The sequence below is a fragment of the Macaca thibetana genome, chromosome 6, assembly GCF_024542745.1.
Source record: "Macaca thibetana thibetana isolate TM-01 chromosome 6, ASM2454274v1, whole genome shotgun sequence".
In the NCBI taxonomy this organism is placed as follows: Eukaryota; Metazoa; Chordata; class Mammalia; order Primates; family Cercopithecidae; genus Macaca; species Macaca thibetana.
In genome coordinates, this window is record NC_065583.1 from 99282116 (window position 1) to 99297150 (window position 15035).

The 15035-nt window shown below is 41.9% G+C and overlaps 2 protein-coding genes across 4 annotated transcripts in view; one reads left to right on the forward strand and one right to left on the reverse strand.

Annotated features, from left to right (window-relative positions):
• Window positions 1-6212, reverse strand: part of LOC126957601 (V-type proton ATPase subunit S1-like) — a 108310-nt gene extending 102098 nt beyond the window's left edge. For all 3 annotated transcript variants that reach the window (XR_007726828.1, XR_007726827.1, XM_050795707.1), the window contains exon 1: window positions 3958-6212. Coding sequence is in view for 1 of the 3 variants with exons in the window: in XM_050795707.1 (XP_050651664.1) it covers window positions 3958-4114 (157 nt within the window). In the remaining 2 variants the exon portion in view is untranslated. The remainder of the gene's footprint in view (window positions 1-3957) is intronic.
• Window positions 6213-6330: 118 nt separating this feature from the next.
• RPS23 (ribosomal protein S23) lies at window positions 6331-8917 on the forward strand. The gene is made up of 4 exons (XM_050795743.1): window positions 6331-6628; window positions 7112-7271; window positions 8459-8579; window positions 8722-8917. The coding sequence occupies exons 1-4, from the start codon at window positions 6625-6627 to the stop codon at window positions 8866-8868; spliced, it is 432 nt and encodes a 143-aa protein (XP_050651700.1). The 5' UTR covers window positions 6331-6624; the 3' UTR covers window positions 8869-8917.
• Window positions 8918-15035: the final 6118 nt, after the last annotated feature.

A 15035-nucleotide genomic window follows, 5' to 3' on the forward strand; every position in this document is an offset into this window, starting at 1 on the left:
CAAATACCCCCAACTCCCATGCCCATCATTCTACTCACTTCTTCTATCAGTTCAAAATTTTTAGATTCCACATATAAGTGAAAACATACAGTATTTGTCTTTTTGTGCCTGGCTCCTTTCATTTACCATAATGTCCTCCAGGTTCATCTATGTTGTTGCAAATAACAAGATTTCCTTCTTTTTTTTTTTTTTTTTTTTTTTTTTTTTTGAGACAGAGTCTTGCTGTGTCGCCCAGGCTGGAGTGCAGTGGCCGGATCTCAGCTCACTGCAAGCTCCGCCTCCCGGGTTTATGCCATTCTCCTGCCTCAGCCTCCCAAGTAGCTGGGACTACAGGCGCCCACCACCTCGCCTAGCTAGTTCTTTTTTGTATTTTTAGTAGAGACGGGGTTTCACCGTGTTAGCCAGGATGGTCTCCATCTCCTGACCTCGTGATCCGCCCGTCTCGGCCTCCCAAAGTGCTGGGATTACAGGCTTGAGCCACCACGCCCGGCTGATTTCCTTCTTTTTAATGGCTGAATAGTATTCTGTTGTGTATGTAAACTATTTTTAATTTGTCCATTCATTTACTGTTGTACTGATTCCATATCTTGGCTATTGTGACTAATGCTGCAGTGAACATGGAAGTTCAGACATCTCTTTGACATACTGATTTTATTTGCTTTAGATATATACCCAGCAGTGAGATTGCTGACTCACACAGTAGACAGATTTTTTTTTTTTTTTTTTTTTTTTTTTTGAGACAGAGTCTCGGTCTGTTGCTCAGGCTGGAGTGCAGTGGTGCGAGCTCTGCTCCCTGCAACCTCTGCCTCCTGGGTTCAAGTAATTCTCCTGCCTTAGCCTCCTGAGTAGCTGGGATTACAGGCACCTGCCAATACACTCAGCTAATTTTTGTATTTTTAGTACAGACAGGATTTTGCCACATTGGCCAGGCTGGTCTGGAACTCCTGACTTCAGTTGATCCACCCACCTCAGCCTCCCAAAGTGCTGGGATTACAGGTGTGAGCCACCATGCCTGGCCTGATTTTTTATTTCTGCAAACCCTCCACACTGTTTTCCATAAGGGTTGTACTAGTTTACATTCCGCTGAATGTACGCAAGGGTTTCTGTTTCTCCACATCTGCACTAACACTTAGCTTTCATCTTTTTGGCAATAGCCATTCTAACAGGTGTGAGGTGATCTCTCACAGTTTTAATTTGCATTTCCCTGATGATTAGTGATTCTGAGCATTTTTCATATACCTGATATTCATTCTTGTGTTTTCTTTTGAGAAATGTGTATTCAAGTCCTTTGCTCATTTTTCAGTTGGATTGTTTTCTTGCTAGTGTGTTCTTTATATATTTTGGACAGTATCACATACATGCTTTGCAAATATTTTCTGCCATTATGAGGTTGTCTCCTCTGCTGTTTCCTTTGCTGTGCAGAGGATTTTTAATTCGTGTAATCCCATTTGTCTATTTTTACTTTTGTTTCCTGTGCTTTTAAGGTCATATCCAAACAACCTCGTCCAGACCAATGGACAAGGGGAGCTTTTCCCTATTTTTCTAGTGGTTTACAGTTTCAGGTCTTGTGTCTAAATCATTAATCCACTTTGAGTTGATTTATACATATATCGTATATGCATCCAGTTTCATTCTTCTGCATGTGGATATCCTATTTTCCAAACACCACTTACTGAAGAAAATGTCCTTTCCCAGTTTGTCCTCACAGCATCTTTGTCAAATATCAATGGACTGTAAGGCCTAGTGCGGTGGCTCGTGCCTATAATCTCTTGACTTTGGGAGGCGAGGAGGGCCCATCACTTGTGGTCAGGAGTTCAGGACCAGCCTAACCAAAATGGTGAAACCTCGTCTCTACTAAAAATACAAAAATTAGGCTGGGCACAGTGGCTCACATATGTAATCCCAGCACTCTGATAGGCAGAGGAGGGTGGATCACTTGAAGTTAGGAGTTCCAGACTATCCTGGCCAACATGGTGAAACCCCATCTCTACCAAAAATACAAAAATTAACTGGACATGGTGGTGCACGCCTGTAATCCCAGCTACTCAGACGGTTGAGGAAGGAGAATTACTTGAGCCCAGGAGGCAGAGGTTGCAGTGAGCCAAGACTGCACCACTGCACTCCAGCCTGCGTGACAGAGTGAGACTCCATCTCAAAAAAAAAAAAAAAAAAAATTAGCTGGGTGTGGTGGCGCATGCCTGTGATCCCAGATACTCAGGAGGCTGAGGGAGGAGAATCACTTGAACCCAGGAGGTGGAGGTTGCAGTGAGCCGAGATGGCGCCACTGCACTTCAACCTGGGCAACAGGCTGAGACTCTGTATTCAAAAAAAAAAAAAAAAAAAAAATCAATTGACTGTAAATGTGTGGAATTATTTCTGGGTTTTTCTGTTCTATGGCTCCATGTGTCTTTTTAAATGCCAATACCATATTGTTTTGATTATTATAACTTTGTAGTGTACTTTGAAGTCAGGTAGTATGATGCCTCTAGCTTTGTTCTTTTTGATCAAGATTGCTTTGGCTATTCATGGTCTTCTGTGGTTCCTTTGAATCTTAGGATTATTTTTTCTATTTCCCTGAAAAACATCATTGGGATTTTTTAAGAGATGGTATCTCACTATATTGCCCAGCTTGGACTCAAACTTCTGGGCTTAAGAGATCCTTCTACCTCAGTCTCCTGAATTTCTGGGAGTACAGGGACACTTTGATAAAGATTGTATTGAATCTGTAAACCATTTCAACTAGTATAGACAACCTTAATAATATTAATTCTTCCAATCTGTGAACATGGGATGTCTTTCCATTTGTATGTGTCCACTTCAATTTCTTTCATCAATGTTTTATAGTTTTCAGAATGCAGACCTTTCACCTTCTTGGTTAAACTTATTCCTAAGTTATTTCATTTTTCTTTCTGTAGCTATATAAATGGGATTGCTTTCTTGATTTCTTTTTAACATAGTTGTTAGTGTATAGAAACACGACAGATTTTTGTATGTTGATTTTACATACTGCAGCTTCGGTTAATTCATTCGTTAGTTCTAACAAGTTTTGCTGCAGTTTTTTAAGGTTTTCTATATACAGGATCATATCACGTGCAAACAAATAGAATTTAATTTCTTCCTTTCCAAACCAAATGCCTTCTCTTTCTTACCTAATTGCTCTGGCTAGGACTTCTAGCTCTACCTTTTTGAAAGTCCCTCCTTTACCCATTGATCTGACATCTACTTTTGTCATTTAATAATATTCTATACTCATATGAATCTCTTGCTGGGATTTGTTCATTCTGTTCTATTCAACAATTTGTCTATTTCTGTACCAAAATTGTACTCTCTTAGTTGTACTCTCTTAGTTGCATTAAAAATTCCCATATCTGGTAGGGCTAGTCCTTCTCCGGAAGCATTATGGCTATTCGTGGCTCTTTATTCCTCGAGCTTTGATTTCATGTTTCATCTCTGTAATTATTTTCCTGCAAATAGTCTTAATCCCTTGCCCTCCCTCCATCATACTTATCTGACTAGACCTCAACTCCAGCCATTTAAATCCACATCCTCACCTATTCAGTTATTTCACTGAACGAATCTGAAGAAATACACATAACTCACTGATGTCACTTCATAAACACAGATTTCAAATGGGCTCTCAGAACTGCTCAACAACCCTATTTTCTTGTCAATGTGTTTTCCTACCATTCTAGATTAGGAGGCAGTATAACATACGGGTCAAATATAAGATTCTAAAACCAGATTACCTGGGTTAAAATCTTAGTTCTACCACTTACTAAATATGTGAGCTTGGGCAAGTTAAATTCACCAAAGCCTCAGTTTTTGTATATCTATCCCTCAGTAAAATTCCTTATGAGAATAAAATGAGTTAATAAATATAAGCCAAAAATAGAATCTGGCACATAGTAAGTACTATCTAACGCTTGTATTGTCATTGATAATGATTTCACATCTTACCTTCTCTCCTCAAGCCTTTTTCTCCCACTCTCTCTTCGCTGATGGCCTTGCTTTTTATTTCATTGAAAAAATAAGTCAAAAGTGAAGTTCCACAACCTCCTATCATCAAATCTTCCAATTTACTTGCAGCTGTACCCGTCACTCTATTACTGTACATAAACTGTTATTGTTCCTACAGTTAACTCCTCCACTTGGGCACCCTTCTAGTCTACTTAAGGACTTGCTCCTGCAATTATCCCCTTTCTCTGCTGAATAACCCATTTTTAATTTTCTCAACCTGATCAGCATACAAAAATGTCATAAAAGTGGTCATCTTAAAAATAAAACCCTCCAACTTCACATTTCCCTCCTAAAAGGGTCCCATTTCTCTGCACATAAAAAATGTCTTGCAAAAATTGTCTATAGCTGCTGTCTAGACTTCCTTCCCTCCCATATTCTCTTCACTTTGATCCCATCAGCCTTTCACTTTCAGTACTCCATGGAATCCCCATTTGACAGTGACCAGTAACCTCCACATTTTCAAGTCCAAAAGACAATTCTCAGTCCTCATCTTCTCTCTTTTCGCACTTTCTCACTCCCTTCTTCACTTGGCTTTGAACAGAGTGTAACATTGGCCACTGTTTCTTCATCTGTTTTGCTTCACCTGCCGTCTTTTCTGTACCACTAAACTTTGGTGTGCTCAGGACTCTAATCTTCCTCTGTTCTACCTGCAGTCATCACCTAAGCTATCTCAATCAGAGCCATAGTTTTAATACTATTTACTCATTGATGACTCCTGAGCTTCATATCATATATCCAACTGTCCACTCCACATCCCTGGATGTTTGGCAGCTCAAACTTAACATATCCAAACCAGAACTCTTCATTTCCTCCTTTGAAATTTGCTCCTCTCCTAGTATTTCCCACTTTAGAACTCACCCAACTCACAACTCTACAACTCACCCAAGTGCTGAGGTAAAAAATCATAGGGGTGTAATTAACTCCTCTCCCACATCCTGCAGTCCTGAGCAAATTCTGTTCATTCTACCACCAAGCAGTGTATCTGACCCAACCACTTTTTACCACCTCCACTGAGGGTCCAAGCTATCACCATCTCTCCTCTGAACTATTGCAATACCTTCCGAAGGGGCCTCCCAGATTCATGTCTTTTTCTCCTCTCAACAGCCAGAGTAATCCCATAAAAATATAAATCTTATTTTGCTACCAACTCCCATGCTCAAAACTTTACAATGGCCTTAAATCACCAGAAGAGTAGAAAAAAGGCTTTACCATGGCCTACAGGCTCCACATATTCCTGTGTAATTCTCAGATCCCATCTAGTGCCACACTACTCCTCAGTCACTAAGCTCCCCTTCTTCACTGATCTTTCAGTTCTTAAAAAGCACTAGCCCCTTCTACATCTCGAGATGTCTCCTTAACCTACCCTATCCAGAGTAGCCACCCCCATTCCCAAGTCACTATCACCCATCCAGCTATATTTTCTCTATAGCGCTACAGTATGTAAAATGATCTATTTAATTATTTAATTTACATCTATCTGTCTATCTGGTCTGTCCTCTCACACTTAAAATATAAACTCTATCAGAGCAGAAACCTTCACCCTCTTAATTTAACTGCCATATTCCTGGTACCTACAACAGCGTCTGGCACATGGAAGGCATTTTTTAAAATCCTTGCTCAGTGAACCAATATCCCAGAAACCTCTCATAGCTAGTTCATCTTACAGGAGAAACAGTATTGGAGTTAATTAAATGGCCAGGCGCGGTGGCTCACGCCTGTAATCTCAGCACTTCGGGGGGCCGAGGCGGACGGATCACTTGAAGTCAGGAGTTTGAGACCAGACTGGCCAACATGGTGAAACCCCGTCTCTACTGAAAATACAAAAATTAGCCGGGCACGGGGGCGGGCGCCTGTAATCCCAGCTACTCAGGAGGCTGAGGTGGGACAATCGCTTGAACCCGGGAAGTGGAGGTTGTAGTGAGCCGAGATCACACCACTGCACTCCAGCATGGGCGACAGAGTGAGACCCTGCTTCAGGAAAAAAAAAAAAAAAAATTAAATGACTCGCCAGTCCAAATAAAGGGCAGCTTTAGGGTTAAAGGCGCAGTCTGGCTCCAAAGCTTGGGGTTTTAGTTACTATATTACATTGCTTCACTACATTTTACAATTTACTGTGCTGCTTGTGAGCACGAATTAAGGCTCAGAAGTCTAATTTTCCACACTACTCGCAGGACTCCCGCCCCAGTACTCTCTACAGATTCAGCTCACCGACTCCTTCCTCCTTGGACCTAGCTCCGCCCAGCCCAGCCCCGCGACCTCCTCGACGTAGCTTCGGCAAGGGCACCTACGCGGTGAGCGGGTCCCATGCAAAGCATTCTGGGATTGGTAGTCCATGTTCCTCCGGTCTCCAGCATTCTCAGGAAAAGGGGGGAAAAAACCCATGCAAATTAGGTATCTCTGAATTTCTTGCACATTAAATAAGACGCAGATTCTAGCTCAGGAAAGTGATGTAAACCCGTTGTTTTCAAAGGAGAGACTCCAGCCTCGGGTCAGGCGCGACGCAGACAGCGGCGCGGGGTCCTTGACTGGGCGGGGCTTGCTCGCGGTGGTTTGTGGCTCCTTCCTGCGCTGCTTCTCTCTTTGGCTCAGGCGGGTGGCGCCGACAGGATGGGTGAGCTGACCTGGCCAGTCTAAGGGCGCCGCAAGTGGGACTTGGGGTCTTAGGGACTGGCGGGCGGATGCGAATAGAGTAGGGAGGGGGATGCCACGGCGAGGCTTCATGGCGGAGAGGCTCCATGGCGGAGGGCCGGGGAAGCGCCGCTCCGGGCCGCACATGGTGCGGCGTGGAAGGGGCCAGTGAGGCGTGGAGGCCGCCGAGGTCGGGGTACCGAGGGACACAGGGAGGCCGGCGCTTCCTCCCAAGCATTCGAGCGGGGCCTAGTCCTTTGGGAGAATACATTCTCCGGAGCTCTCTTCGAACGTTCATTAGTCGGTTCAGGGGAACCTGAAGGCCAGATGTTTGGCCCACAGGCCAGTAAATAGTACGAGAGCCAGTAGGCTTAAGGGTTTATTCCAGATGAGGCGAGTGTCTTAGAAGATGGGAAACATGTAGATGGCGTGTTTTTGCAGAAGAACTAAAATAGTTAATTTTTAGGCAAGTGTCGTGGACTTCGTACTGCTAGGAAGCTCCGTAGTCACCGACGAGACCAGAAGTGGCATGATAAACAGTACAAGAAAGCCCATTTGGGCACAGCCCTGAAGGCCAACCCTTTTGGAGGTGCTTCTCATGCAAAAGGAATCGTCCTGGAAAAAGTGTAAGTCCATTGCTTCCGTCAGATTTAGTTTATTATAGGAATTCGAGACATAAACTTACGAATTCTTATCTTAAAAGTAGTTACAGGTTTTTGTGTACTGTTCATTTGGGCATTACGGGGTAAAATTGCAAAGCGTTTATTCTGTTTAAAAGTTGGTAAAATTAGTGTTTGGGAATTAGGTAGTTAAGGTTTTTACTTAACGTTGGCCTGGGAGGAATTGGAGAAGATACTAACAATGATGAAGTAAAGGACACAAACACTTTTACTGTGGGAGCTGTTACAAGTAAATGTCACGTGTCAGCTATTGAATCTGCAATCAAATGATTTTTCGACTTGATAAAGGTAAGGTGAAAAGAAGTGACTTGAATCAGAATTTACTGAGGTCGTACACCTAAGATTGAGACATGAAACTGCCAGTACTTGACTGGTTTTGACTTTTAAAAATGATAATTTCACATAGTTCAATCGTATTTGATGGTAGATCCATTTGAACTCAGACTTTCTAATTTTTTTTTTTTTTTTTTTTTTTTTTTTTCTTTGAGACAGTCTAGCTCTGTCGTCCAGGCTGGAGTGCAGTAGCGCCATCTCGGCTCCCTGCAACCTTAGCCTCCCAGGTTTAAGCAATTCTCCTGCCTCAGCCTCCCAGGTAGCTGGGATTACAGGAGCCCACCACCACGCCAGCTAGCCAGCTAATATTTTGTATTTTTAGTAGAGATGGGGTTTTGCCATGTTGACCAGGCTGGTCTCAAACTCCTGACCTCAGGTGATCCGCCCGCCTCGGCCTCCTGAAGTGCCCTGATTACAAGCGTGAGCCACTGTGCCCAGCCCAGACTTTCTAATTCTTATCCTAGTTTTTTTTTTTTGAGACAGGGTCTCTATACAGGCTGGCAGTCTTGACCTCCTAGGCATAGATCCTCTCACGTCAGCCTCCCAAGTAATTGGGGCTACAGGCCCATGCTGCCACTCCAGTCTAATGTTATAACTGTAAAAGGTCTAGAAATTTCCCCCATTGTGCTAATGAAATTAAGACTGGCAGAAAACTTGGTTGACATCACAGGACTTCAGCTCAGCCATTTGAGGTTAGATTGAAAAGATAGAAACAGTTTCTCAGTAGTTCTCTAGTTAATGTGAAAAAATTATCCTTTTTCAGAAAGCCAGCTCACTCTGCTATGCCTTTTATATTTCAGAGGAGTGGAAGCCAAACAGCCAAATTCTGCCATTAGGAAGTGTGTCAGGGTCCAGCTGATCAAGAATGGCAAGAAAATCACAGCCTTTGTACCCAACGACGGTTGCTTGAACTTTATTGAGGTGAGTATTTCAACTGCTTTGTACCTTCTGTTCTTGGGGTGGGCTCCCTCACATTTTTATCTGATGCAAGGGAGTTTCCTCACATGAAAGTATTTTTGTGATTGCCATTGACACTAGAAATAAACTTTTTATTTTATTCCAGGAAAACGATGAAGTTCTGGTTGCTGGATTTGGTCGCAAAGGTCATGCTGTTGGTGATATTCCTGGAGTCCGCTTTAAGGTTGTCAAAGTAGCCAATGTGTCTCTTCTGGCCCTATACAAAGGCAAGAAGGAAAGACCAAGATCATAAATTTTAATGGTGAAAACACTGTAGTAATAAATTTTCTTATGCCAAAAAATGTTTGTATCTTATTGTCCCCCGTTCTCACCACAAAGATTGTGTTCTTTACCATACGTCCCCTGCCTTTTTTTTAAATCCTAAACCAGCGAACATAGGACCTGTACCAATTTTAGGAGATGATAAGACAGGGTTGTTTCAGGATTCTCTAGAGTTAATAACATTTGTAACTTGGCACAGTTCCCCTCATCCTGTGGAATAAGAAAATGAGATAGAGCTGGAATAAATGTGCAGTATTGTTGTATTACTTTAACAACTTTAATGCAACTTCAAAAACTCACTTAAATTCTATGAGATGCTTTCTTTTTAATTCTTGGTATTTTCCATATCTGGTGTGACACTTCAAGCAGTTACCAAGTTTCATGGCACACAGATAATCTTAGGTACCCTTGGAAATGCACATTCTTGTATCCATCTTTCAGAGACCCAGGTGATAAATAGTAACCTCAAAATTGCTCCCCACTCTGTTTAAAGGTGTCAGGATCTGTGTTGTAATGTGTCTATGTTACTGTGTTTAGGATACAGGCACTGGATCATTTAGATGATGGAAGTATATGTCAGGCAAGGGAGATCAGGTATATGACAAGACTGATGTTTTCAGTATCTTCTCATGAGGTTGTCAGCGACCTTCATGTCTTCAAAGACCAGTCAGCAAATGAAGTAGTTTAGTGTAGAGATAAGACTGGTTGTGTTTTGATAATTTAAGCTAGGTATTCAGTACATGTGGATTTTGCTCTCCACAAATACTTTTTACAGAATTTTCATGGATACAGTGGCATGGTTGAAATGAAGCTATTAGCCTTCTGATTTAAATCTGATATAAGAAACTCCTGGTAACAAATAGTAAATGGATTAATTAGCCCTTTGATCAGAGCCTAGCTTTACATTGTTTAGGATCTTTGGAAAACAATTGCTTTGGTTGCCCATTTTCTGTAGGATCAAGAGCAGAACCTTTGCCATGACACAGAAGAATCCAGGTTGTGCTTCATCCCTGCATATTCCAGCCTTATCCTGCCATTTCTCCCCTTGGCTCCGTGCTCCAGCAACACTGGTCTCAGTTGGTCATGCTCCAACTTGTGTTCCACATCCATCCTCAGGACCTCTGTTACTATGGTGCCTTGCTTGTCTCCCGCTCTTCAGAGCTCCTATTTTCCAGCACACTTGGGTTTATCTCTTTATGCCAGTGATGATGCTGCTAGTCTCTCTCCACAAGGGCGGAAAGGCTGCCTGTTGGTTTGTACCAGCGTTTCCCAACGTGTAGCTGCAGTCAGTATTTGACTAAACTGTTCCCAAGGGCTCAGCAGATGCTTTCGGATGGGCCTTAATTGACCCAACCCTTTGTGATATGCGAGAGAGATTGCTGGGCCTCGTTCACCGGGCCAGAACCAGGGAAAGAGGCCGCGGTAGCAGCGCGGTTCCAGGCCCCGGACGTCAGGCGCGGGGCGGGCAGCTCTCGCCCGGCGGTGGGGTCCTTGTGATCGCTGGGCGGGGCGCACCAGGAAGGGGCTGGGACAGCGCGGACGCCCAGGGTCTTGTCCCGGTTCCCCTGCTTTCTTTGACACGTCAAGGCACCTTCGACGATGGCTCTCAGCTGTACCCTCTTGGCTGCACCCGGGACGCCCTTTTCACTTGCTAAGCAGTTCTACCTGAGGCCCAGGGGCCGCCAGATTGACCCATAAATAATCTCCGGCGCCTGAGATCCAGAAGCGACTGAGCCTGATCTTAGTGCCCTCTCCTTTCTCTGTGTGGCCTCCCAACCTCTTTCACCACGGCCGTGTGTCCGAGGCCTCTTCCTTCATGTATCCAACATGAAATGGATGCCTGGTACTTTGCTGGGCCTGACTGTGCAAGCCCAGGTCTATGGTGAGAGCAACAATACACTCACCTTGGGCACAAAATGTATGCAAAATTCCAGCAGCTTTTTTTTTCTTGGTAGATGTAGAAAAGCTAATTCTAAAACTTACATGGAGGCTGGGAAGGGTGGCTCACGCCTGTAATCCCAGCACTTTGGGAGGCCGAGGTGGGTAGATCACCTGAAGTCAGGGGTTCGAGACCGGCCTGGCCAACATGGAGAAACCCCGTCTCTACTAAAAACACAAAAATTAGCCGGGCGTGGTGGCGGGCGCCTGTAGTCCCAGCTACTCGGGAGGCTGAGGTTGCAGGGAGCCGAGATCGAGCCACTGCACTCCAGCCTGGGCGACAGAGCGAGACTCCATCTCAAAAAAATAAAAATTTAAAAAAAATGTATATGGAAAGACAACTAGAATAAATAAAACAATATTGAAAAAGGAATAAAAGTGGGGGAATCATAAAACTTGATTTTATAGTTAAAGTAATCAAGACTTGGAGGAGGGACAGAAATACAGATCAACGAAATAAGATAGAGAATCCATAAATAGACATTCAGAAGTATGGCCAACGGATTTATCTTAAAACCAACAGAGGAAGAAGAGTTTCAATAAATGATGTGGACTTCCATTTGTCAAAAACCAAAACAAAGGAACCCCAACCTCACATGTAATACAAAATTAACTCAAAATGGATCATATATCTAAATGTAAGGAAAGATAAACAAAACATAGACTATCTTTACAACCTAGGTTTACGTGTAGTTTTTAGACAATACACCAAATGCACATGCCATAAAAGAAAAAAATAGATAAATTGGTGGATTTCATCAAAATTAAACTTTTTCTCTCTGAAAAATCCTGTTAAGCTGGGCGCTGTGGTTCATGCCTGTAATCCCAGCACTTTGGGAGGCTGAGTTGGGAAGATATTAATAGTTTGAGGCCAGGAGTTCAAGATCATCCTGGGCAGCAAAGCCATACACTATCTCTACAAAAAAAAAGTTTTTAATTAGCCTGGCATGGTGGTGTGCACCTGTAGTCCCAGGTACTTGAGAGGATCAGAGGATTGCTTGAGCACAAGAGTTTGAGGCTGCAGTGAGCTATGATTGCACCATTGCAATCCAGCCTGAGCAACAGAGTGAGATCCTGTCTTAAAAAATACAAAATAAAAATTCCTGTTAATAGGATGACAAGACAAACCACAGACTGGGAGAAAATATTCGCAAAACACTTATCCAATAAAGGACTTACATCTAAAACAGAATTCTCTAAACCAAAAGTGAGAAAACACAATCCCATTACAAAATGGGCAAATATACATCTCTTCACAAAAGAGATGGCAAATAAGCACATGAAAAGATCAAATCATTAGCCATCAGGAAAATGCAAATTAAAACCACAACAAGTTATCACTATAACCTAGCTAAAGCTAAAGATGCTGATAATATCAAGTACTGGTGAGAAAGGAAGGTAACTGCATCTCTCATGCATTGTTGGTGGAAAAATGGTACAGTCACTCTGAAAAAGTGGTACTTAACAATATGACCCAGAAATTGTACTCCTGGGTACAGGATTGAAATACAGCAATGAAAATATGTGTCCACACAAAAACGTGTACATAAATATTCATGGCAACTTTATTTGGACAGTCAAGAAATAGAAAAATCCTACATATCCTTCAATGGGCCAATATATATACTGTGGTATATCCATAAATGATATACTACTCAGCCAGATTGTTACATAAAACAACTTCTATGAATTTCTAGGGTAGTATGCTGGGTACCAGAAGCCTATCTCAAAAGGTTGTATCTGGTATGGATTCATTTGTATAACACTCTTGAAATGACAAAATTATAGCAATGGAGAAGAGATCAGTGATCACTAGGGATTAAGAATGGGGGCAGAGTCTGACGATAGAGAAAGGATAGTATGAGGGAGTTTCTTTGTGGGAATGAAACACTTCTGTGTCTTGATCTTGGTGATGTTTATGGAAATCAATACTTGCAGTGGAATTTCGTAGTACTATATACACAATAAAAGCATGCAAAAATTGGTGAATGAGTAAATTCTGTAGTTAATAGTTTTGGACTAATATCAATTCCCTGGTTTTGAAAATATACTCTGGTTATGAGAGATAGCATTTGGGAAAGCTGGATAAAGGGTATACACAAACTATTCTATTTTTGCAACTTCTTGTGTGTCTTAAATTATTTATAAATAAAAAGTAATGTATTAACATATATGTGTATATATATATAAAATTTATGAATGGGTAGTTAATTTAGTCTGTTATTTAATCTGTATTCTCTTTATTTGCCTAGCAAAGCCCAAACCAATCAGAAATTGTTATAGCAAAAAGAATCAGGAGATCACTTAGTTCTGTGGTTCCCAAACCCAGGGACATCAGAATTCCCCTGGGAAACCATCTTGAGGGTATCCAGGAGAAATCGGTCAGGTAGTTCTTATGTAGCCACCTCCTGTTTTCTCCATTTGTGGGAATTACTGCTCTTATCTTAGAAGTTGGAAGCTCAAATAAGGCAGCTCTTAAGTATTTTAGAAATAATTTGCCCAAGTAATTGGCACAGCTCAAATCAGAATAATAGTCTATTCTCCAAATGGAATTGTTTCTGTCAGAAACACCCCATCTCAAAATGACAAACACTGCCTTACAGGTAGCTACTTAGTAAATTTAGGCACAAATTTATCTGGGAATTTAGTAAGAGTTTTTGTTCTCTGTTTTGTGAAGGGAAGAGGAATAAATTTTCTGTGTATTTGTATGAAAATATTGAAACACTCCATTTTTTTTACTGATGTTCTGAAAAAATTTCAAAAGTCTAAACACACAATGCCTCAGATAAATGTGGGCTTTTTTCTGTTATTTTTTGGTGGCACTGAGAGAGACACTTCTAATTTGACAGCTATAAAAATTCAAATGTGTATCTGTGTGTGTATTGAATTCCTGTATTTCATTCCAGGAAAATGTCTAGTTGTAGGATTGGTCATTATGGTCACACTGTGGATAATATTCCTGGAATCTGTTGGAAGGTTGTCAAAGTAGCTAGCATTTTTCTTTATTGGCTTTGCATAAAGCCAAGAAAAGAGATTATGATAATAAATTACCATAGTGCAATAAAATTTTCACTAACAGTAACTTATGTAATCTTTATTTTAACCTATAAAATTTATGTCAGTGGATTATTTAAGCATTAACTCACATTCTCATGCTACTGTAGTTGGGGGACTGTCTTTGCTGGTTATACTGAGCAGTCTTCGTTTCTAACACAAATCCTGTCCTTATTGTTTGGTAAAGTGATGTTATGTTAGTACCTGAGGAACAGAAGTGGATTTTATAGGTTATTAATTGTCACAGTAATGTCACCACAGAAGGTCTAGAGCAAACCATTAAAACATTTAACAATTAAATGTTTTAAAGCATAAATTGTCTCATAGGAGAAAATAGTTTTTTAGAGTGACACATTTGAAGGGAACCATGAGTGACAAATAACCAATATTTTCAAATATGCACATGCCCAGTCGCCACCTCATTCAGATGGTCACTTAAGCCTCTAATATATGATGCGTATCTTCAAAAACAAGGGAGCCACTCACACACAGCTCTCAGATGTGTGTAATGAGCACCATCAAAATTCCTTCCTTTAATACACTCTGCTTTCCAGCTGACCTGAAGCTTGCAAACAGCAATTCTGATGGTAAGGAAGGTAAGGAGGAAATCAAAGTCCCCAGGTCACTAGTCAGATCTAGCCACAGAAGAACCAGCCCCTTTTATCAGTGATCTGCTTATTTGTTGGCATGAATTCTGTTCTATAATCTAGTCACAGTGTGGGATAAATTTTTAAATCTAGCCTTCTAAAACTCTTTTTTTTTTTTAAGACGGAGTCTCACTCTGTCATCCAGGCTGCAGTGCAGTGGCGGGATCTCGGCTCACTGCAAGCTCCACCTCCTGGGTTCACGCCATTCTCCTGCCAGCCTCCCCAGTAGCTGGGACTACATGCGCCCACCACCACGACTAACTTTTTGTATTTTTAGTAGAGATGGGATTTCACTGCGCTAGCCAGGCTGGTCTTGATCTCCTGACTTCATTATCCACCTGCCTCAGCCTCCCAAAGTGCTGGGATTACAGGTGTGAGCCACCACGCCCAGCCTAAAACTCTTTTGTTATAGTTTATTAGAAATAGAAGGCTGGGCACAGTGGCCCATGCCTGTAATCCCAGCACTTTGGGAGGCTGATGCAGCGGATCACCTGAGGTC